This window comes from Symsagittifera roscoffensis, chromosome 4, assembly GCF_963678635.1.
Source record: "Symsagittifera roscoffensis chromosome 4, txSymRosc1.1, whole genome shotgun sequence".
NCBI classification, from domain to species: Eukaryota; Metazoa; Xenacoelomorpha; order Acoela; family Convolutidae; genus Symsagittifera; species Symsagittifera roscoffensis.
In genome coordinates, this window is record NC_087065.1 from 77,082,933 (window position 1) to 77,105,295 (window position 22,363).

The following is a 22,363-nucleotide window of genomic DNA, read 5'->3' on the forward strand; positions in this document are numbered from 1 at the left end:
TTAAGCATTTCTGTATCTCTGGCTAGGCTTTCCTAACCAGTATCCTTGATCTGCAATATAATTACTACTGATACAAAACTTCTTTTCATGGAACAACGTGAATGTAATACAAAAAATTGCTTTTCAATTCTTTTATTAAGCATTTCTGTATCTCTGGCTTGGTTTTCCTAACCAGTATCCTTGATCTGCAATATAATTACTACTGATACAAAACTTCCTTTCATGGAAGAATGTGTTGTAGTACAAAAAGTTGCTTTTCAATTCTTGTGTTAAGGATTTTTGTATCTCTGGCTGATCTTTTCTAACCAGTATCCTTGATCTACAATATAATTACTTCTGATACAAAACTTCTTTTCATGGGAGAAAGTAATTGTAGTACATAAAAATGGGCTTTTTCTTTCTTATGTATAATTTTTTTGTATTGCTGGCTATTCGTTCCTAACCAGTGTCCTTGATCAGCAACACCATAACTTCTGATACAAAACTCTCTTTTCATAGAAGAACATCAATGCGGTACATTAAGTTGGCTTTTCAAATCTTGTATTAAGCATTTCTGTATCTCTGGCTAATCTTTCCTAGCCAGTATCCTTGATCTGCAATATAATTACTACTGATACAAAACTTCTTTTCACGGGAGAAAGTAATTGTAGTACATAAAAATGGGCTTTTTCTTTCTTAAGTTTAATTTTTTCTTGTAGTGCCCTCCTATTCGTTCCTAACCAGTGTCCTTGATCAGCAACACCATAACTTCTGATACAAAACTCTCTTTTCATAGAAGAACATCAATGCGGTACATTAAGTTGGCTTTTCAAATCTTGTATTAAGCATTTCTGTATCTCTGGCTAATCTTTCTCAGCCAGTATCCTTGATCTGCAATATAATTACTACTGATACAAAACTTCTTTTCACGTGAGAAAGTAATTGTAGTACATAAAAATGGGCTTTTTCTTTCTTATGTATAATTTTTTTGTATTGCTGGCTATTCGTTCCTAACCAGTGTCCTTGATCAGCAACACCATAACTACTGATACAAAACTCTCTCTTCATAGAAGAAGATTAATTTAGTACAAAAAATTGCTTTTCAATTCTCGTATTAAGCATTTCTGTATCTCTGGCTAGGCTTTACTAACCAGCATCCTTGATCTGCAATATAATTACTACTGATACAAAACTTCTTTTCATGGAAGAACGTGAATGTAGTACAAAAAATTGCTTTTCAATTCTTTTATTAAGCATTTTTGTATCTCTGGCTAGGCTTTCCTAACCAGTATCCTTGATCTGCAATATAATTACTGATACAAAACTTCTTTTCATAGAAGAACGTGAATGTAGTACAAAAAATTGCTTTTCAATTCTTTTATTAAGCATTTCTGTATCTCTGGCTCGGCTTTCCTAACCAGTATCCTTGATCTGCAATATAATTACTACTGATACAAAACTTCTTTTCACGGAAGAATGTGTTGTATTACAAAAAATTGCTTTTCAATTCTTATGTTAACGATTTTTGTATCTCTGGCTAATCTTTCCTAGCCAGTATCCTTGATCTGCAATATAATTACTACTGATACAAAACTTCTTTTCATGGAAGAAAGTAATTGTAGTACATAAAAATGCGCTTTTTCTTTCTTAAGTTTAATTTTTTCTTGTAGTGCCCTCCTATTCGTTCCTAACCAGTGTCCTTGATCAGCAACACCATAACTTCTGATACAAAACTCTCTTTTCATAGAAGAACATCAATGCGGTACATTAAGTTGGCTTTTCAAATCTTGTATTAAGCATTTCTGTATCTCTGGCTAATCTTTCTCAGCCAGTATCCTTGATCTGCAATATAATTACTACTGATACAAAACTTCTTTTCACGGGAGAAAGTAATTGTAGTACATAAAAATGGGCTTTTTCTTTCTTATGTATAATTTTTTTTTATTGCTGGCTATTCGTTCCTAACCAGTGTCCTTGATCAGCAACACCATAACTACTGATACAAAACTCTCTCTTCATAGAAGAAGATTAATTTAGTACAAAAAATTGCTTTTCAATTCTCGTATTAAGCATTTCTGTATCTCTGCCTAGGCTTTACTAACCAGCATCCTTGATCTGCAATATAATTACTACTGATACAAAACTTCTTTTCATGGAAGAAGGTGAATGTAGTACAAAAAATTGCTTTTCAATTCTTTTATTAAGCATTTCTGTATCTCTGGCTAGGCTTTCCTAACCAGTATCCTTGATCTGCAATATAATTACTGATACAAAACTTCTTTTCATAGAAGAACGTGAATGTAGTACAAAAAATTGCTTTTCAATTCTTTTATTAAGCATTTCTGTATCTCTGGCTAGGCTTTCCTAACCAGTATCCTTGATCTGCAATATAATTACTACTGATACAAAACTTCTTTTCATGGAACAACGTGAATGTAATACAAAAAATTGCTTTTCAATTCTTTTATTAAGCATTTCTGTATCTCTGGCTTGGTTTTCCTAACCAGTATCCTTGATCTGCAATAGAATTACTACTGATACAAAACTTCCTTTCATGGAAGAATGTGTTGTAGTACAAAAAGTTGCTTTTCAATTCTTGTGTTAAGGATTTTTGTATCTCTGGCTAATCTTTCCTAGCGAGTATCCTTGATCTGCAATATAATTACTACTGATACAAAACTTCTTTTCATGGAAGAAAGTAATTGTAGTACATAAAAATGCGCTTTTTCTTTCTTAAGTTTAATTTTTTCTTGTAGTGCCCTCCTATTCGTTCCTAACCAGTATCCTTGATCAGCAACACCATAACTTCTGATACAAAACTCTCTTTTCATAGAAGAACATCAATGCGGTACATTAAGTTGGCTTTTCAAATCTTGTATTAAGCATTTCTGTATCTCTGGCTAATCTTTCTCAGCCAGTATCCTTGATCTGCAATATAATTACTACTGATACAAAACTTCTTTTCACGGGAGAAAGTAATTGTAGTACATAAAAATGGGCTTTTTCTTTCTTATGTATAATTTTTTTGTATTGCTGGCTATTCGTTCCTAACCAGTGTCCTTGATCAGCAACACCATAACTACTGATACAAAACTCTCTCTTCATAGAAGAAGATTAATTTAGTACAAAAAATTGCTTTTCAATTCTCGTATTAAGCATTTCTGTATCTCTGGCTAGGCTATACTAACCAGCATCCTTGATCTGCAATATAATTACTACTGATACAAAACTTCTTTTCATGGAAGAACGTGAATGTAGTACAAAAAATTGCTTTTCAATTCTTTTATTAAGCATTTTTGTATCTCTGGCTAGGCTTTCCTAACCAGTATCCTTGATCTGCAATATAATTACTGATACAAAACTTCTTTTCATAGAAGAACGTGAATGTAGTACAAAAAATTGCTTTTCAATTCTTTTATTAAGCATTTCTGTATCTCTGGCTAGGCTTTCCTAACCAGTATCCTTGATCTGCAATATAATTACTACTGATACAAAACTTCTTTTCATGGAACAACGTGAATGTAATACAAAAAATTGCTTTTCAATTCTTTTATTAAGCATTTCTGTATCTCTGGCTTGGTTTTCCTAACCAGTATCCTTGATCTGCAATATAATTACTACTGATACAAAACTTCCTTTCATGGAAGAATGTGTTGTAGTACAAAAAGTTGCTTTTCAATTCTTGTGTTAAGGATTTTTGTATCTCTGGCTGATCTTTTCTAACCAGTATCCTTGATCTACAATATAATTACTTCTGATACAAAACTTCTTTTCATGGGAGAAAGTAATTGTAGTACATAAAAATGGGCTTTTTCTTTCTTATGTATAATTTTTTTGTATTGCTGGCTATTCGTTCCTAACCAGTGTCCTTGATCAGCAACACCATAACTTCTGATACAAAACTCTCTTTTCATAGAAGAACATCAATGCGGTACATTAAGTTGGCTTTTCAAATCTTGTATTAAGCATTTCTGTATCTCTGGCTAATCTTTCCTAGCCAGTATCCTTGATCTGCAATATAATTACTACTGATACAAAACTTCTTTTCACGGGAGAAAGTAATTGTAGTACATAAAAATGGGCTTTTTCTTTCTTAAGTTTAATTTTTTCTTGTAGTGCCCTCCTATTCGTTCCTAACCAGTGTCCTTGATCAGCAACACCATAACTTCTGATACAAAACTCTCTTTTCATAGAAGAACATCAATGCGTTACATTAAGTTGGCTTTTCAAATCTTGTATTAAGCATTTCTGTATCTCTGGCTAATCTTTCTCAGCCAGTATCCTTGATCTGCAATATAATTACTACTGATACAAAACTTCTTTTCACGTGAGAAAGTAATTGTAGTACATAAAAATGGGCTTTTTCTTTCTTATGTATAATTTTTTTGTATTGCTGGCTATTCGTTTCTAACCAGTGTCCTTGATCAGCAACACCATAACTACTGATACAAAACTCTCTCTTCATAGAAGAAGATTAATTTAGTACAGAAAATTGCTTTTCAATTCTCGTATTAAGCATTTCTGTATCTCTGGCTAGGCTTTACTAACCAGCATCCTTGATCTGCAATATAATTACTACTGATACAAAACTTCTTTTCATGGAAGAACGTGAATGTAGTACAAAAAATTGCTTTTCAATTCTTTTATTAAGCATTTTTGTATCTCTGGCTAGGCTTTCCTAACCAGTATCCTTGATCTGCAATATAATTACTACTGATACAAAACTTCCTTTCATGGAAGAATGTGTTGTAGTACAAAAAGTTGCTTTTCAATTCTTGTGTTAAGGATTTTTGTATCTCTGGCTAATCTTTCCTAGCCAGTATCCTTGATCTGCAATATAATTACTACTGATACAAAACTTCTTTTCATGGAAGAAAGTAATTGTAGTACATAAAAATGCGCTTTTTCTTTCTTAAGTTTAATTTTTTTGTATTGCTGGCTATTCGTTCCTAACCAGTGTCCTTGATCAGCAACACCATAACTACTGATACAAAACTCTCTCTTCATAGAAGAAGATTAATTTAGTACAAAAAATTGCTTTTCAATTCTCGTATTAAGCATTTCTGTATCTCTGGCTAGGCTTTACTAACCAGCATCCTTGATCTGCAATATAATTACTACTGATACAAAACTTCTTTTCATGGAAGAACGTGAATGTAGTACAAAAAATTGCTTTTCAATTCTTTTATTAAGCATTTTTGTATCTCTGGCTAGGCTTTCCTAACCAGTATCCTTGATCTGCAATATAATTACTGATACAAAACTTCTTTTCATAGAAGAACGTGAATGTAGTACAAAAAATTGCTTTTCAATTCTTTTATTAAGCATTTCTGTATCTCTGGCTAGGCTTTCCTAACCAGTATCCTTGATCTGCAATATAATTACTACTGATACAAAACTTCTTTTCATGTAACAACGTGAATGTAATACAAAAAATTGCTTTTCAATTCTTTTATTAAGCATTTCTGTATCTCTGGCTTGGTTTTCCTAACCAGTATCCTTGATCTGCAATATAATTACTACTGATACAAAACTTCCTTTCATGGAAGAATGTGTTGTAGTACAAAAAGTTGCTTTTCAATTCTTGTGTTAAGGATTTTTGTATCTCTGGCTGATATTTTCTAACCAGTATCCTTGATCTACAATATAATTACTTCTGATACAAAACTTCTTTTCATGGGAGAAAGTAATTGTAGTACATAAAAATGGGCTTTTTCTTTCTTATGTATAATTTTTTTGTATTGCTGGCTATTCGTTCCTAACCAGTGTCCTTGATCAGCAACACCATAACTTCTGATACAAAACTCTCTTTTCATAGAAGAACATCAATGCGGTACATTAAGTTGGCTTTTCAAATCTTGTATTAAGCATTTCTGTATCTCTGGCTAATCTTTCCTAGCCAGTATCCTTGATCTGCAATATAATTACTACTGATACAAAACTTCTTTTCACGGGAGAAAGTAATTGTAGTACATAAAAATGGGCTTTTTCTTTCTTATGTATAATTTTTTTGTATTGCTGGCCATTCGTTCCTAACCAGTGTCCTTGATCAGCAACACCATAACTACTGATACAAAACTCTCTCTTCATAGAAGAAGATTAATTTTGTACAAAAAATTGCTTTTCATTTCTCGTATTAAGCATTTCTGTATCTCTGGCTAGGCTTTACTAACCAGCATCCTTGATCTGCAATATAATTACTACTGATACAAAACTTCTTTTCATGGAAGAACGTGAATGTAGTACAAAAAATTGCTTTTCAATTCTTTTATTAAGCATTTCTGTATCTCTGGCTAGGCTTTCCTAACCAGTATCCTTGATCTGCAATATAATTACTGATACAAAACTTCTTTTCATGGAAGAACGTGAATGTAGTACAAAAAATTGCTTTTCAATTCTTTTATTAAGCATTTCTGTATCTCTGGCTAGGCTTTCCTAACCAGTATCCTTGATCTGCAATATAATTACTACTGATACAAAACTTCTTCTCATGGAACAACGTGAATGTAATACAAAAAATTGCTTTTCAATTCTTTTATTAAGCATTTCTGTATCTCTGGCTCGGTTTTCCTAACCAGTATCCTTGATCTGCAATATAATTACTACTGATACAAAACTTCTTTTCATGGAAGAATGTGTTGTAGTACAAAAAGTTGCTTTTCAATTCTTGTGTTAAGGATTTTTGTATCTCTGGCTGATCTTTTCTAACCAGTATCCTTGATCTACAATATAATTACTTCTGATACAAAACTTCTTTTCATGGGAGAAAGTAATTGTAGTACATAAAAATGGGCTTTTTCTTTCTTGTGTTTAATGTTTTTTGTATTGCTGGCTATTCGTTCCTAACCAGTGTCCTTGATCAGCAACACCATAACTACTGATATAAAACTCTCTTTTTATAGAAGAAGATTAATTTAGTACAAAAAATTGCTTTTCAATTCTCGTATTAAGCATTTCTGTATCTCTGGCTAGGCTTTACTAACCAGCATCCTTGATCTGCAATATAATTACTACTGATACAAAACTTCTTTTCATGGAAGAACGTGAATGTAGTACAAAAAATTGCTTTTCAATTCTTTTATTAAGCATTTCTGTATCTCTGGCTAGGCTTTCCTAACCAGTATCCTTGATCTGCAATATAATTACTGATACAAAACTTCTTTTCATGGAAGAACGTGAATGTAGTACAAAAAATTGCTTTTCAATTCTTTTATTAAGCATTTCTGTATCTCTGGCTAGGCTTTCCTAACCAGTATCCTTGATCTGCAATATAATTACTACTGATACAAAACTTCTTCTCATGGAACAACGTGAATGTAATACAAAAAATTGCTTTTCAATTCTTTTATTAAGCATTTCTGTATCTCTGGCTCGGTTTTCCTAACCAGTATCCTTGATCTGCAATATAATTACTACTGATACAAAACTTCTTTTCATGGAAGAATGTGTTGTAGTACAAAAAGTTGCTTTTCAATTCTTGTGTTAAGGATTTTTGTATCTCTGGCTGATCTTTTCTAACCAGTATCCTTGATCTACAATATAATTACTTCTGATACAAAACTTCTTTTCATGGGAGAAAGTAATTGTAGTACATAAAAATGGGCTTTTTCTTTCTTGTGTTTAATGTTTTTTGTATTGCTGGCTATTCGTTCCTAACCAGTGTCCTTGATCAGCAACACCATAACTACTGATACAAAACTCTCTTTTTATAGAAGAAGATTAATTTAGTACAAAAAATTGCTTTTCAATTCTCGTATTAAGCATTTCTGTATCTCTGGCTAGGCTTTACTAACCAGCATCCTTGATCTGCAATATAATTACTACTGATACAAAACTTCTTTTCATGGAAGAACGTGAATGTAGTACAAAAAATTGCTTTTCAATTCTTTTATTAAGCATTTCTGTATCTCTGGCTAGGCTTTCCTAACCAGTATCCTTGATCTGCAATATAATTACTACTGATACAAAACTTCTTTTCATGGAAGAATGTGTTGTAGTACAAAAAATTGCTTTTCAATTATCGTATTAAGCATTTCTGTATCTCTGGCTAGGCTTTACTAACCAGCATCCTTGATCTGCAATATAATTACTACTGATACAAAACTTCTTTTCATGGAAGAACGTGAATGTAGTACAAAAAATTGCTTTTCAATTCTTTTATTAAGCATTTCTGTATCTCTGGCTAGGCTTTCCTAACCAGTATCCTTGATCTGCAATATAATTACTACTGATACAAAACTTCTTTTCATGGAAGAACGTGAATGTAGTACAAAAAATTGCTTTTCAACAATTCTTTTAAGCATTTCTGTATCTCTGGCTAGGCTTTCCTAACCAGTATCCTTGATCTGCAATATAATAACTACTGATACAAAACTTCTTTTCATGGAACAACGTGAATGTAATACAAAAAATTGCTTTTCAATTCTTTTATTAAGCATTTCTGTATCTCTGGCTCGGTTTTCCTAACCAGTATCCTTGATCTGCAATATAATTACTACTGATACAAAACTTCTTTTCATGGAAGAATGTGTTGTAGTACAAAAAGTTGCTTTTCAATTCTTGTGTTAAGGATTTTTGTATCTCTGGCTGATCTTTTCTAACCAGTATCCTTGATCTACAATATAATTACTTCTGATACAAAACTTCTTTTCATGGGAGAAAGTAATTGTAGTACATAAAAATGGGCTTTTTCTTTCTTGTGTTTAATGTTTTTTGTATTGCTGGCTATTCGTTCCTAACCAGTGTCCTTGATCAGCAACACCATAACTACTGATACAAAACTCTCTTTTTATAGAAGAAGATTAATTTAGTACAAAAAATTGCTTTTCAATTCTCGTATTAAGCATTTCTGTATCTCTGGCTAGGCTTTACTAACCAGCATCCTTGATCTGCAATATAATTACTACTGATACAAAACTTCTTTTCATGGAAGAACGTGAATGTAGTACAAAAAATTGCTTTTCAATTCTTTTATTAAGCATTTCTGTATCTCTGGCTAGGCTTTCCTAACCAGTATCCTTGATCTGCAATATAATTACTACTGATACAAAACTTCTTTTCATGGAAGAACGTGAATGTAGTACAAAAAATTGCTTTTCAATTCTTTTATTAAGCATTTCTGTATCTCTGGCTAGGCTTTCCTAACCAGTATCCTTGATCTGCAATATAATTACTACTGATACAAAACTTCTTTTCATGGAAGAACGTGAATGTAGTACAAAAAATTGCTTTTCAACAATTCTTTTAAGCATTTCTGTATCTCTGGCTAGGCTTTCCTAACCAGTATCCTTGATCTGCAATATAATTACTACTGATACAAAACTTCTTTTCATGGAACAACGTGAATGTAATACAAAAAATTGCTTTTCAATTCTTTTATTAAGCATTTCTGTATCTCTGGCTCGGTTTTCCTAACCAGTATCCTTGATCTGCAATATAATTACTACTGATACAAAACTTCTTTTCATGGAAGAATGTGTTGTAGTACAAAAAGTTGCTTTTCAATTCTTGTGTTAAGGATTTTTGTATCTCTGGCTGATCTTTTCTAACCAGTATCCTTGATCTACAATATAATTACTTCTGATACAAAACTTCTTTTCATGGGAGAAAGTAATTGTAGTACATAAAATTGGGCTTTTTCTTTCTTGTGTTTAATGTTTTTTGTATTGCTGGCTATTCGTTCCTAACCAGTGTCCTTGATCAGCAACACCATAACTACTGATACAAAACTCTCTTTTTATAGAAGAAGATTAATTTAGTACAAAAAATTGCTTTTCAATTCTCGTATTAAGCATTTCTGTATCTCTGGCTAGGCTTTACTAACCAGCATCCTTGATCTGCAATATAATTACTACTGATACAAAACTTCTTTTCATGGAAGAACGTGAATGTAGTACAAAAAATTGCTTTTCAATTCTTTTACTAAGCATTTCTGTATCTCTGGCTAGGCTTTCCTAACCAGTATCCTTGATCTGCAATATAATTACTACTGATACAAAACTTCTTTTCATGGAAGAATGTGTTGTAGTACAAAAAATTGCTTTTCAATTCTCGTATTAAGCATTTCTGTATCTCTGGCTAGGCTTTACTAACCAGCATCCTTGATCTGCAATATAATTACTACTGATACAAAACTTCTTTTCATGGAAGAACGTGAATGTAGTACAAAAAATTGCTTTTCAATTCTTTTATTAAGCATTTCTGTATCTCTGGCTAGGCTTTCCTAACCAGTATCCTTGATCTGCAATATAATTACTACTGATACCAAACTTCTTTTCATGGAACAACGTGAATGTAGTACAAAAAATTGCTTTTCAATTCTTTTATTAAGCATTTCTGTACCTCTGGCTCGGTTTTCCTAACCAGTATCGTTGATCTGCAATATAATTACTACTGATACAAAACTTCTTTTCATGGAAGAATGTGTTGTAGTACAAAAAGTTGCTTTTCAGTTCTTGTGTTAAGGATTTTTGTATCTCTGGCTAATCTTTCCTAACCAGTATCCTTGATCTACAATATAATTACTACTGATACAAAACTTCTTTTCATGGGAGAAAGTAATTGTAGTACATAAAAATGGGCTTTTTTTTCTTCTTGTGTTTAATGTTTTTTGCATTGCTGTGTTTTCGTTCCTAACCAGTGTCCTTGATCAACAACACCATAACTACTGATACAAAACTCTCTTTTCATAGAAGAAGATTAATTTAGTACAAAAAATTGCTTTTCAATTCTCGTAATAAGCATTTCTGTATCTCTGGCTAGGCTTTACTAACCAGCATCCTTGATCTGCTATATAATTACTACTGATACAAAACTTCTTTTCATGGAAGAACGTGAATGTAGTACAAAAAATTGCTTTTCATGTCTTTTATTAAGCATTTCTGTATCTCTGGCTAGGCTTTCCTAACCAGTATCCTTGATCTGCAATATAATTACTACTGATACAAAACTTCTTTTCATGGGAGAAAGTAATTGTAGTACATAAAAATGGGCTTTTCTTTCTTGTGTTTAATGTTTTTTGTATTGCTGGCTATTCGTTCCTAACCAGTGTCCTTGATCAGCGACACCATAACTACTGATACAAAACTCTCTTTTCATAGAAGAACATCAATGCAGTACATTAAGTTGGCTTTTCAATTCTTGTATTAAGCCTTTCTGTATATATGGCCACGCTTTCCTAACCCGTATCCTTGATCTGCAATAAAATTAATACTGATACAAAACGTCTTTTTATGGAAGAAAGTGAATGTAGTACATAAAAATTGCTTTTCAATTCTTGTATTAAGCATTTCTGTATCTCTGGCTAGGCTTCCCTAGCCAGCATCCTTGATCTGCAATATAATTACTACTGATACAAAACTTCTTTTCATGGAAGAACGAATGTAGTACAAAAAATTGCTTTTCAATTCTTGTATATAGCATTTCTGTATCTCTGGCTAGGCTTTCCTAACCAGTATCCTTGATCTGCAATATAATTACTACTGATACAAAACTTCTTTTCATGGAAGAACGTGAATGTAGTACAATTGCTCTCAATTCTTGTTTTAAGCATTTCTGTATCTCTGGCTAGGCTTTCCTAACCAGTATCCTTGATCTGCAATATAATTACTACTGATACAAAACTTCTTTTCATGGAAGAACGTGAATGTAGTACAAAAAGTTGCTTTTCAATTCTTGTATTAAGCATTTCTGTATCTCTGGCTAGGCTTTCCTAACCAGTATCCTTGATCTGCAATATAATTACTACCGATACAAAACTTCTTTTCATGGAAGAACGTGAATGTAGTACATAAAAATGGGCTTTTTCTTTCTTGTGTATTTTTTTTGTATTGCTGGCTATTCGTTCCTAACCAGTGTCCTTGATCAGCAACACCATAACTACTGATACAAAACTCTCTTTTCATAGAAGAAGATTAATGTAGTACAGAAAATTGCTTTTCAATTCTCGTATTAAGCATTTCTGTATCTCTGGCTAGGCTTTCCTAACCAGTATCCTTCTTGATCTGCAATATAATTACTACTGATACATAACGTCTTTTCATGGAAGAACATGTATGTAGTACATAAAAATAGGCTTTTTCTTTCTTGTGTATAATGTTTTTTGTATTGCTGGCTATTCGTTCCTAAACAGTGTCCTTGATCAGCAGCACCATAACTACTGATACAAAACTCTCTTTTCATAGAAGAACATCAATGCAGTACATTAAGTTAACTTTTCAACTCTTGTATTAAACCTTTCTGTATCTCTGGCTAGGCTTCCCGAGCCAGCATCCTTGATCTGCAATATAATTACTACTGATGCAAAACTTCTTTTCATGGAAGAACGTGAATGTAGTACTAAAAATTGCTTTTTAATTTTTGTTTTAAGCATTTCTGTATCTCTGGCTAGGCTTTCCTAACCAGTATCCTTGATCTGCAATATAATTACTACTGATACAAAACTTCTTTTCATGGAAGAACGTGAATGTAGTACGATTGCTCTTCAATTCTTGTATTAAGCATTTCTGTATCTCTGGCTAGGCTTTCCTAACCAGTATCCTTGATCTGCAATATAATTACTACTGATACAAAACTTCTTTTCATGGAAGAACGTGAATATAGTACATAAAAATGGGCTTTTTCTTTCTTGTGTAAAATTTTTTAGTATTGCTGGCTATTCGTCCCTAACCAGGGTCCTTGATCAGCAAAACCATAACTACTGATACAAAACTCTCTTTTCATAGCACAAGATTAATTTAGTACAAAAAATTGCTTTTCAATTCTTGTATTTAATATTTCTGTATCTCTGGCTAGGTTTTCCTAACCAGCATACTTGATCTGCAATATAATTACTACTGATACAAAACTTCTTTTCATGGAAGAACGTGAATGTAGTACATAAAACTGGGCTTTTTCTTTCTTGTGTATACTTTTTTGTATTGCTGGCTATTCGTCCCTAACCAGGGTCCTTGATCAGCAAAACCATAACTACTGATACAAAACTCTCTTTTCATAGCACAAGATTAATTTAGTACAAAAAATTGCTTTTCAATTCTTGTATCAAGCATTTCTGCATCTCTGGCTAGGCTTTCCTAACCAGTATCCTTGATCTGCAATATAATTACTGCCGATAGAAAACTTCTTTTCATGGAAGAACGTGAATGTAGTACATAAAACTGGGCTTTTTCTTTCTTGTGTATACTTTTTTGTATTGCTGGCTATTCGTTCCTAACCAGTGTCCTTGATCAGCAACACCATAACTACTGATACAAAACTCTCTTTTCATAGAAGAAGATTAATGTACTACAAAAAATTGCTTTTCAATTCTCGTATTAAGCATTTCTGTATCTCTGGCTAGGCTTTCCTAACCAGTATCCTTGATCTGCAATATAATTACTACTGATACATAACGTCTTTTCATGGAAGAACATGAATGTAGTACATAAAAATGGGCTTTTCTTTCTTGTGTATAATTTTTTGTATTGCTGGCTATTCGTTCCTAACCAATGTCCTTGATCAGCAACACCATAACTACTGATACAAAACTCTCTTTTCATAGAGAAAGATTAGAGTAGTACAAAAAATTGCTTTTCAGTTCTTGTATTAAGCATTTCATTATCTCAGACTAGGCTTTCCTAACCAGTATCCTTGACCTACAATAACATCATTGATGATACTTACCTCCGTTTTCATAGAAGAATGCGAAAGTAGTACATTTGAAGGGGCTTCTCAATTCCTGTAAATAGCTTTTCTGTATCTCTGGCTAGGCTTTCCTAACCAGTATCCTTGATCTGCAATATAATTACTACTGATACAAAACTTCTTTTCATTCAAGAACGTGAATATAGTACATAAAAATGGGCTTTTTCTTTCTTGTGTAAAATTTTTTAGTATTGCTGGCTATTCGTCCCTAACCAGGGTCCTTGATCAGCAAAACCATAACTACTGATACAAAACTCTCTTTTCATAGCACAAGATTAATTTAGTACAAAAAATTGCTTTTCAATTCTTGTATTTAATATTTCTGTATCTCTGGCTAGGTTTTCCTAACCAGCATACTTGATCTGCAATATAATTACTACTGATACAAAACTTCTTTTCATGGAAGAACGTGAATGTAGTACATAAAACTGGGCTTTTTCTTTCTTGTGTATACTTTTTTGTATTGCTGGCTATTCGTCCCTAACCAGGGTCCTTGATCAGCAAAACCATAACTACTGATACAAAACTCTCTTTTCATAGCACAAGATTAATTTAGTACAAAAAATTGCTTTTCAATTCTTGTATCAAGCATTTCTGCATCTCTGGCTAGGCTTTCCTAACCAGTATCCTTGATCTGCAATATAATTACTGCCGATACAAAACTTCTTTTCATGGAAGAACGTGAATGTAGTACATAAAACTGGGCTTTTTCTTTCTTGTGTATACTTTTTTGTATTGCTGGCTATTCGTTCCTAACCAGTGTCCTTGATCAGCAACACCATAACTACTGATACAAAACTCTCTTTTCATAGAAGAAGATTAATGTACTACAAAAAATTGCTTTTCAATTCTCGTATTAAGCATTTCTGTATCTCTGGCTAGGCTTTCCTAACCAGTATCCTTGATCTGCAATATAATTACTACTGATACATAACGTCTTTTCATAGAAGAACATGAATGTAGTACATAAAAATGGGCTTTTCTTTCTTGTGTATAATTTTTTGTATTGCTGGCTATTCGTTCCTAACCAATGTCCTTGATCAGCAACACCATAACTACTGATACAAAACTCTCTTTTCATTGAGAAAGATTAGAGTAGTACAAAAAATTGCTTTTCAGTTCTTGTATTAAGCATTTCATTATCTCAGACTAGGCTTTCCTAACCAGTATCCTTGACCTACAATAACATCATTGATGATACTTACCTCCGTTTTCATAGAAGAATGCGAAAGTAGTACATTTGAAGGGGCTTCTCAATTCCTGTAAATAGCTTTTCTGTATCTCTGGCTAGGCTTTCCTAACCAGTATCCTTGATCTGCAATATAATTACTACTGATACAAAACTTCTTTTCATTCAAGAACGTGAATATAGTACATAAAAATGGGCTTTTTCTTTCTTGTGTATAATTTTTTAGTATTGCTGGCTATTCGTCCCTAACCAGGGTCCTTGATCAGTAAAACCATACTTACTGATACAAAACTCTCTTTTCATAGCACAAGATTAATGTAGTACAAAAAATTGCTTTTCAATTCTTGTATTTAGCATTTCGGTATCTCTGGCTAGGTTTTCCTAACCAGCATACTTGATCTGCAATATAATTACTACTGATACAAAACTTCTTTTCGTGGAAGAACGTGAATGTAGTACAAAAAGTTGCTTTTCATTTCTTGTATTAAGCATTTCTGTATCTCTGGCTAGGCTTTCCTAACCAGTATCCTTGATCTGCAATATAATTACTGCCGATACAAAACTTCTTTTCATGGAAGAACGTGAATGTAGTACATAAAACTGGGCTTTTTCTTTCTTGTGTATATTTTTTTGTATTGCTGGCTATTCGTTCCTAACCAGTGTCCTTGATCAGCAACACCATAACTACTGATACAAAACTCTCATTTCATAGAAGAAGATTAATGTAGTACAAAAAATTGCTTTTCAATTCTCGTATTAAGCATTTCTGTATCTCTGGCTAGGCTTTCCTAACCAGTATCTTTGATCTGCAATATAATTACTACTGATACATAACGTCTTTTCATGGAAGAACATGAATGTAGTACATAAAAATGGGCTTTTCTTTCTTGTGTATAATTTTTTGTATTGCTGGCTATTCGTTCCTTAGCAATGTCCTTGATCAGCAACACCATAACTACTGGTACAAAACTCTCTTTTCATAGAGAAAGATTAGAGTAGTACAAAAAATTGCTTTTCAGTTCTTAAATTAAGCATCTCATTATCTCAGACTAGGCTTTCCTAACCAGAATCCTTGACCTACAATAACATCATTGATGATACTTACCTCCGTTTTCATGGAAGAATGCGAAAGTAGTACATTTGAAGGGGCTTCTCAATTCCTGTAAATAGCTTTTCTGTATCTCTGGCTAGGCTTTCCTAGCCAGTATCCTTGATCTGCAATATAATTACTACTGATACGAAACTTCTTTTCATGGGAGAAAGTAATTGTAGTACATAAAATTGGCTTTTTCTTTCTTGTGTAAAGCTTGTTTGTATTGCTGGCTATTCGTTTCTAACCAGTGACCTTGATCTGCAACACCATAACTTGTGATACAAAACCAGGGTGACCACTTGGTCATTATTTTAGTGACAAGTCACTATTGGTCACTAATTGGTCACTTTTTTTTCAATGGCCACTAAAAGTCACAATTTACTACGGTTTTTGGTGACGGACCCTAAATTTTTTCTAAATGCGCCTTTGGCGCGAATATGTACTAATATTGAGGGGGGAGCGCGCGCCGAAAAAACGCAATTTTTCAGCCGGTTTATTCAAAATTATGCCTCCGGCGCAGAAATTTTGGCCAACACAGGGATTTTTTTAGTGCTTTGGCAGAGCTTGAAAAATTAATTTGGTCGATCTAAAAAAATTTCGACAAAAATTAGAAAATTGTCAAAGTCACTATTTTTCGCTCAAAAAAGTGGTTACTCTGTACAAAACTCTTTTCATGGAAGAACATTAGGGTAGTGCGTAAAATTGGCTTTTCAATTCTTGTATAAAGCATTTCTGTATCTCTGGCTAGGCTTTCCTAACCAGGGTCCTTGATATGCAATATAATTACTACTGATACATAACGTCTTTTCATGGAAGAACATGAATGTAGTACATAAAAATGGGCTTTTTTTGTGTATATTTTTTTGTATTGCTGGCTATTCGTTCCTAACCAGTGTCCTTGATCAGCAACACCATTACTACTGATACAAAACTTGTTTTCATGGAAGAACTTGAATGTAGTACAAAACATTGCTTTTCAATTCTTGTATTAAGCATTTCTGTATCTCTGGCTAGGCTTTCCTAACCAGTATCCTTGATCTGCAATATAATTACTACTGATACATAACGTCTTTTCATGGAAGAACATGAATGTAATACATAAAAATGGGCTTTTCTTTCTTGTGTATAATTTTTTGTATTGCTGGCTATTCGTTCCTAACCAGTGTCCTTGATCAGCAACACCATAAGTACTGATACAAAACTCTCTTTTCATAGAAGAAGATTAATGTAGTACAAAAAATTGCTTTTCAATTCTCGTATTAAGCATTTCTGTATCTCTGGCTAGGCTTTCCTAACCAGTATCCTTGATCTGCAATATAATTACTACTGATACATAACGTCTTTTCATGGAAGAACATGAATGTAGTACATAAAAATGGGCTTTTCTTTCTTGTGTATAATTTTTTGTATTGCTGGCTATTCGTTCCTAACCAATGTCCTTGATCAGCAACACCATAACTACTGGTACAAAACTCTCTTTTCATAGAGAAAGATTAGAGTAGTACAAAAAATTGCTTTTCAGTTCTTGTATTAAGCAACTCATTATCTCAGACTAGGCTTTCCTAACCAGTATCCTTGACCTACAATAACATCATTGATGATACTTACCTCCGTTTTCATGGAAGAATGCGAAAGTAGTACATTTGAAGGGCCTTCTCAATTCCTGTAAATAGCTTTTCTGTATCTCTGGCTAGGCTTTCTTAGCCAGTATCCTTGATCTGCAATATAATTACTACTGATACAAAACTTCTTTTCATGGGAGAAAGTAATTGTAGTACATAAAATTGGCTTTTTCTTTCTTGTGTAAAGCTTGTTTGTATTGCTGGCTATTCGTTTCTAACCAGTGACCTTGATCTGCAACACCATAACTTGTGATACAAAACCAGGGTGACCACTTGGTCATTATTTTAGTGACAAGTCACTATTGGTCACTAATTGGTCACTTTTTTTTCAATGGCCACTAAAAGTCACAATTTACAACGGTTTTTGGTGACGGACCCTAAAATTTTTCTAAATGCGCCTTTGGCGCGAATATGTACTAATATTGAGGGGGGAGCGCGCGCCGAAAAAACGCAATTTTTCAGCCGGTTTATTCAAAATTATGCCTCCGGCGCAGAAATTTTGGCCAACACAGGGATTTTTTTTAGTGCTTTGGCAGAGCTTGAAAAATTAATTTGGTCGATCTAAAAAAATTTCGACAAAAATTAGAAAATTGTCATAGTCACTATTTTTCGCTCAAAAAAGTGGTCACTCTGTACAAAACTCTTTTCATGGAAGAACATTAGGGTAGTGCATAAAATTGGCTTTTCATTTCTTGTATAAAGCATTTCTGTATCTCTGGCTAGGCTTTCCTAACCAGGATCCTTGATATGCAATATAATTACTACTGATACATAACGTCTTTTCATGGAAGAACATGAATGTAGTACATAAAAATGGGCTTTTTTTTGTGTATATTTTTTTGTATTGCTGGCTATTCGTTCCTAACCAGTGTCCTTGATCAGCAACACCATTACTACTGATACAAAACTTGTTTTCATGGAAGAACTTGAATGTAGTACAAAAAATTGCTTTTCAATTCTTGTATTAAGCATTTCTGTATCTCTGGCTAGGCTTTCCTAACCAGTATACTTGATCTGCAATATAATTACTACTGATACAAAACTTCTTTTCATGGAAGAACGTGAATGTAGTACATAAAAATGGACTTTTTCTTTCTTGTGTATATTTTTTTTGTATTACTGGCTACTCGTTCCTAACCAGTGTCCTTGATCAGCAACACATAACTAGTATACAAAACTCTCTTTTCATAGAGGAAGATTAATTTAGTACAAAAAATTGCTTTTCAATTCTCGTATTAAGCATTTCTGTATCTCTGGCTAGGCTTTCCTAACCAGTATCCTTGATATGCAGTATAATTACTACTGATACATAACGTCTTTTCATGGAAGAACATGAATGTAGTACATAAAAATGGGCTTTTTCTTTCTTGTGTATGATTTTTTGTTTTGCTGGCTATTCGTTCCTAACCAGTGTCCTTGATCAGCACCACCATTACCACTGATACAAAACTTGTTTTCATGGAAGAACTTGAATGTAGTACAAAAAATTGCTTTTCAAATCTTGTATTAAGCATTTCTGTATCTCTGGCTAGGCTTTCCTAACCAGTATACTTGATCTGCAATATAATTACTACTGATACAAAACTTCTTTTCATGGAAGAACGTGAATGTAGTACATAAAAATGGGCTTTTTCTTTCTTGTGTATATTTTTTTTGTATTACTGGCTGCTCGTTCCTAACCAGTGTCCTTGATCAGCAACACATAACTAGTATACAAAACTCTCTTTTCATAGAGGAAGATTAATGTAGTACAAAAAATTGCGTTTCAATTCTCGTATTAAGCATTTCTGTATCTCTGGCTAGGCTTTCCTAACCAGTATCCTTGATCTGCAATATAATTACTACTGATACAAAACTTCTTTTCATGGAAGACCGTGAATGTAGTACAAAAAATTGGCTTTTCAATTCTTGTATAAAGCATTTCTGTATCTCTGGCTAGGCTTTCCTAACCAGCATCCTTGATCTGCAATAAAAGTAACTACTGGAAAATAACTTCTTTTCGTGGATAAAAGAATACACTACATGGAATTGGGCTTTTTAATTCTTGTTTACAGCCTTTCTGTGTATCTGGCTTTGCTTTTCTAAATAATTTCCTTGATCTGCAATAAGATAATTACTCTTACTGAACTCTTATTTCGTGATAGAACGTGAATGTACTACATAAAAGTGGGTGGTTTTAAATCTTGTTTTTAACTTTTCTGTATCGCCTGTCAAGCTATACTAACCAGTATCCTTGATCTATAATACGAGTATGCTTCTTCTGCAATAAGATAACTACTTTTAAATAACTCGGTTCCTGTAACATATGAATGTAATTATGAACATTCTTTAAGAGTTTTTTTTCAACTCGATTTTTTAATATTTTACAGCCAACCTCCTTGCTTTGACGGACGGAAAGTTTTGTTAGTATATTAAGCTTTTGAAAGAGGTTTTAAGAGAAGTTTACTCATTCAAATGTAATTAAAATACTGTGGTTTGAATATCAGATCAAGAGGACGAGCTGGATGAACTGGCGGGCGAAGTATCGGGACTGGAGGCTGCCAAGTTAAGGCTAGAGATGGAGATGGGCAAAGTCAGGAGTGATCTTACCAGAGAGTTGGAGATGAGAGAAGAGGAGTTCGAACAGGGCAAGCAGAATTACGTGAAAAAAGTGAGGAGCTTAGAGAGTCAGTTGGACGATGAGATCCACGAGAGACAGATCATCTACAGGGAGAAGTTGGAACTGGAACGGAAGATCAAAAGCGAGTCCTTATCCAAGAACTCAGGTTGGTCAGATTACAGGTGTTCATTTTCATGACAGAGGAACCAAACGTCGGCGTCCTTCAATAAGTCCAAAATGCAAAATAGACTCGATTTTCCAACTTAATTCTGTCAAGTTTTTATGGCTTATCACACCTTCGATCAGCTTAGTGTATTATTACGAACCTTCTTTTATCTAACCTAACTCGCAAATAAAATTGTTCACTTATTTGGAAATTTCACCGTAGCATTGAACATTGCGTAGCATCTGTTCTTTGCTTTACTTGTGGCTAGTGTTTGGTACCAATTAAGATTCCATTGCTAAGTGGTTAGTGTGTGAGACACTAGGTTGCAGGTTCGAATCTCAGACGTAGACGATTTTTTTTTTACTAATTCGAGGCTTATTTCTAATTTTTATTTGGCATTTTATAGAGCTGCTTTTTGTCGTGTTCTCGCTAGTGTTTGCGAAGTAAAGCTTTGCCTCTGTGTATTATTTTGCGGTCATTGGTCCTGCTGGCTTGGACCCCCAGGTTTCACAAGAATCCTCCTTTGCAGAAAGACTCTTTTTCAAAAATAAAAATTTGAATGACAACACATGTAAAAAGAGTTTCAATTATTTGCCAAAGTTTACCGAATTTTTTCCAGAAGTAGGCGTTTTGGCATGTTTATAATATTTGCTTGTGATCGGTGAAGACTTTGCTAAAAGAAGATGAGAGCGTTTTGAGGGAGCTCAAAACTATCAATTTTGTCGAACGGAAACGAAATTTGAACATCCGTAGCTGTTCGGGGGGACAGCGCATTGTTCCTGTTTTTGTTGACATTATTTAAGGCTCAAAGAATCATTTTTTGTTATCGTAATAAAATGTTTTTGATTGCATTAAAGCATTTAAGTTTTCAATAATAAAGAGCTGGATTTGTTCTCTTCAGGTGACATTGAGCGTGAGCGGAAACTGCAGAAGCAACTGGTGCGAGCGAGAGCCCAGTTGAGTGAGATGCAGGGCATGCTGGATGGGATGAGTGAACAGTGCACTAGTGCGAAGAGGGAGAACAGGAGTCTCAGACACCAACTAGAGGAGGCGAGAGATACCGCCGATGCCGCGCTCTCCTCCAAAGCATCTTTACAAAGGGAACTACAGGACATACAGCAGGAGGTTAGCATTGTTGCTGCTACTCTAGGAGCGGCGAATCTTTGTTCATAGGTGTTACATTGACGGGCAATTGCCTTATGATGACTCCCATGTTTGTTTGTACGAAATATTAACTTCTCAATAAAAAATTTCAAAAAAATTTCCTAAATTTCTGAAAAAAAAGTTTTCAATCATTTCATCTTATGAAAACTAGCTATGTAATAACAAGCGACTCATAGATGTGAACACAATTTTCCCCAAGTTTTGAAATCGATTTTTTCTGAAATCTAAATGTGAAAGAATTTTTTTCATTGGTTATTTTGTTTAGTTTTCACCTAATTTATATAGCCTGTAAGGGCAGAGACTCGTCTGCCCTTACACAGTGGATCGTAGGATCCCGTTGTCTCTCCTCTCCAAATCTCAGATTTTGATGCTCTGATTGTATGTTTATATATATAGATATATATCAGTACACAACACACAACCCAAAACAAGCTCTAATTCCGGAATTTGATTGCATTTCGAGTTTACGAGAGCTTGTGTAATCAATTGAAAGTCTTGTTTTTTTCTCTCGCTATTTGGGATACTTTTAGTTACTTTTGAAGTGATAAAATGTCAAGAAACAAATTGAAGACACTTTTCTTAGGTCTTGTTGTTTTTGTTTTGTCAAACTTTAATTTATATTTTCGTTTAAATACATTTGCTAACTGGAAGGCAGAACTGGAATACGAAATTGGAAATGGAACGAAGAAACGTGACTGAAATTTAGTTTCAAAATTGAACTTAATTTTTTGAATTCACATCGGAATGAAAAACTTATCTAATGACTCAGGTTTTTTAATCGGGTTAGTTATGTATTTACTTCTCTAAATTTGGTAAGCTGAAAATCTTTCAAAAAACTATCATTTCCGGTGTTTTTGATTTGATTAACACT

The 22,363-nt window shown here is 33.5% G+C and overlaps 1 protein-coding gene across 2 annotated transcripts in view; it reads left to right on the forward strand.

Annotated features, from left to right (window-relative positions):
- LOC134843974 (unconventional myosin-XVIIIa-like) overlaps nucleotides 1-22,363 on the forward strand; it is a 319,060-nt gene that overhangs the window by 280,575 nt on the left and 16,122 nt on the right. For both annotated transcript variants that reach the window (XM_063860373.1, XM_063860374.1), the window contains exons 19-20: nucleotides 20,050-20,328; nucleotides 21,230-21,453. In XM_063860373.1, coding sequence (XP_063716443.1) covers nucleotides 20,050-20,328; nucleotides 21,230-21,453 — 503 coding nt within the window. The remainder of the gene's footprint in view (nucleotides 1-20,049; nucleotides 20,329-21,229; nucleotides 21,454-22,363) is intronic.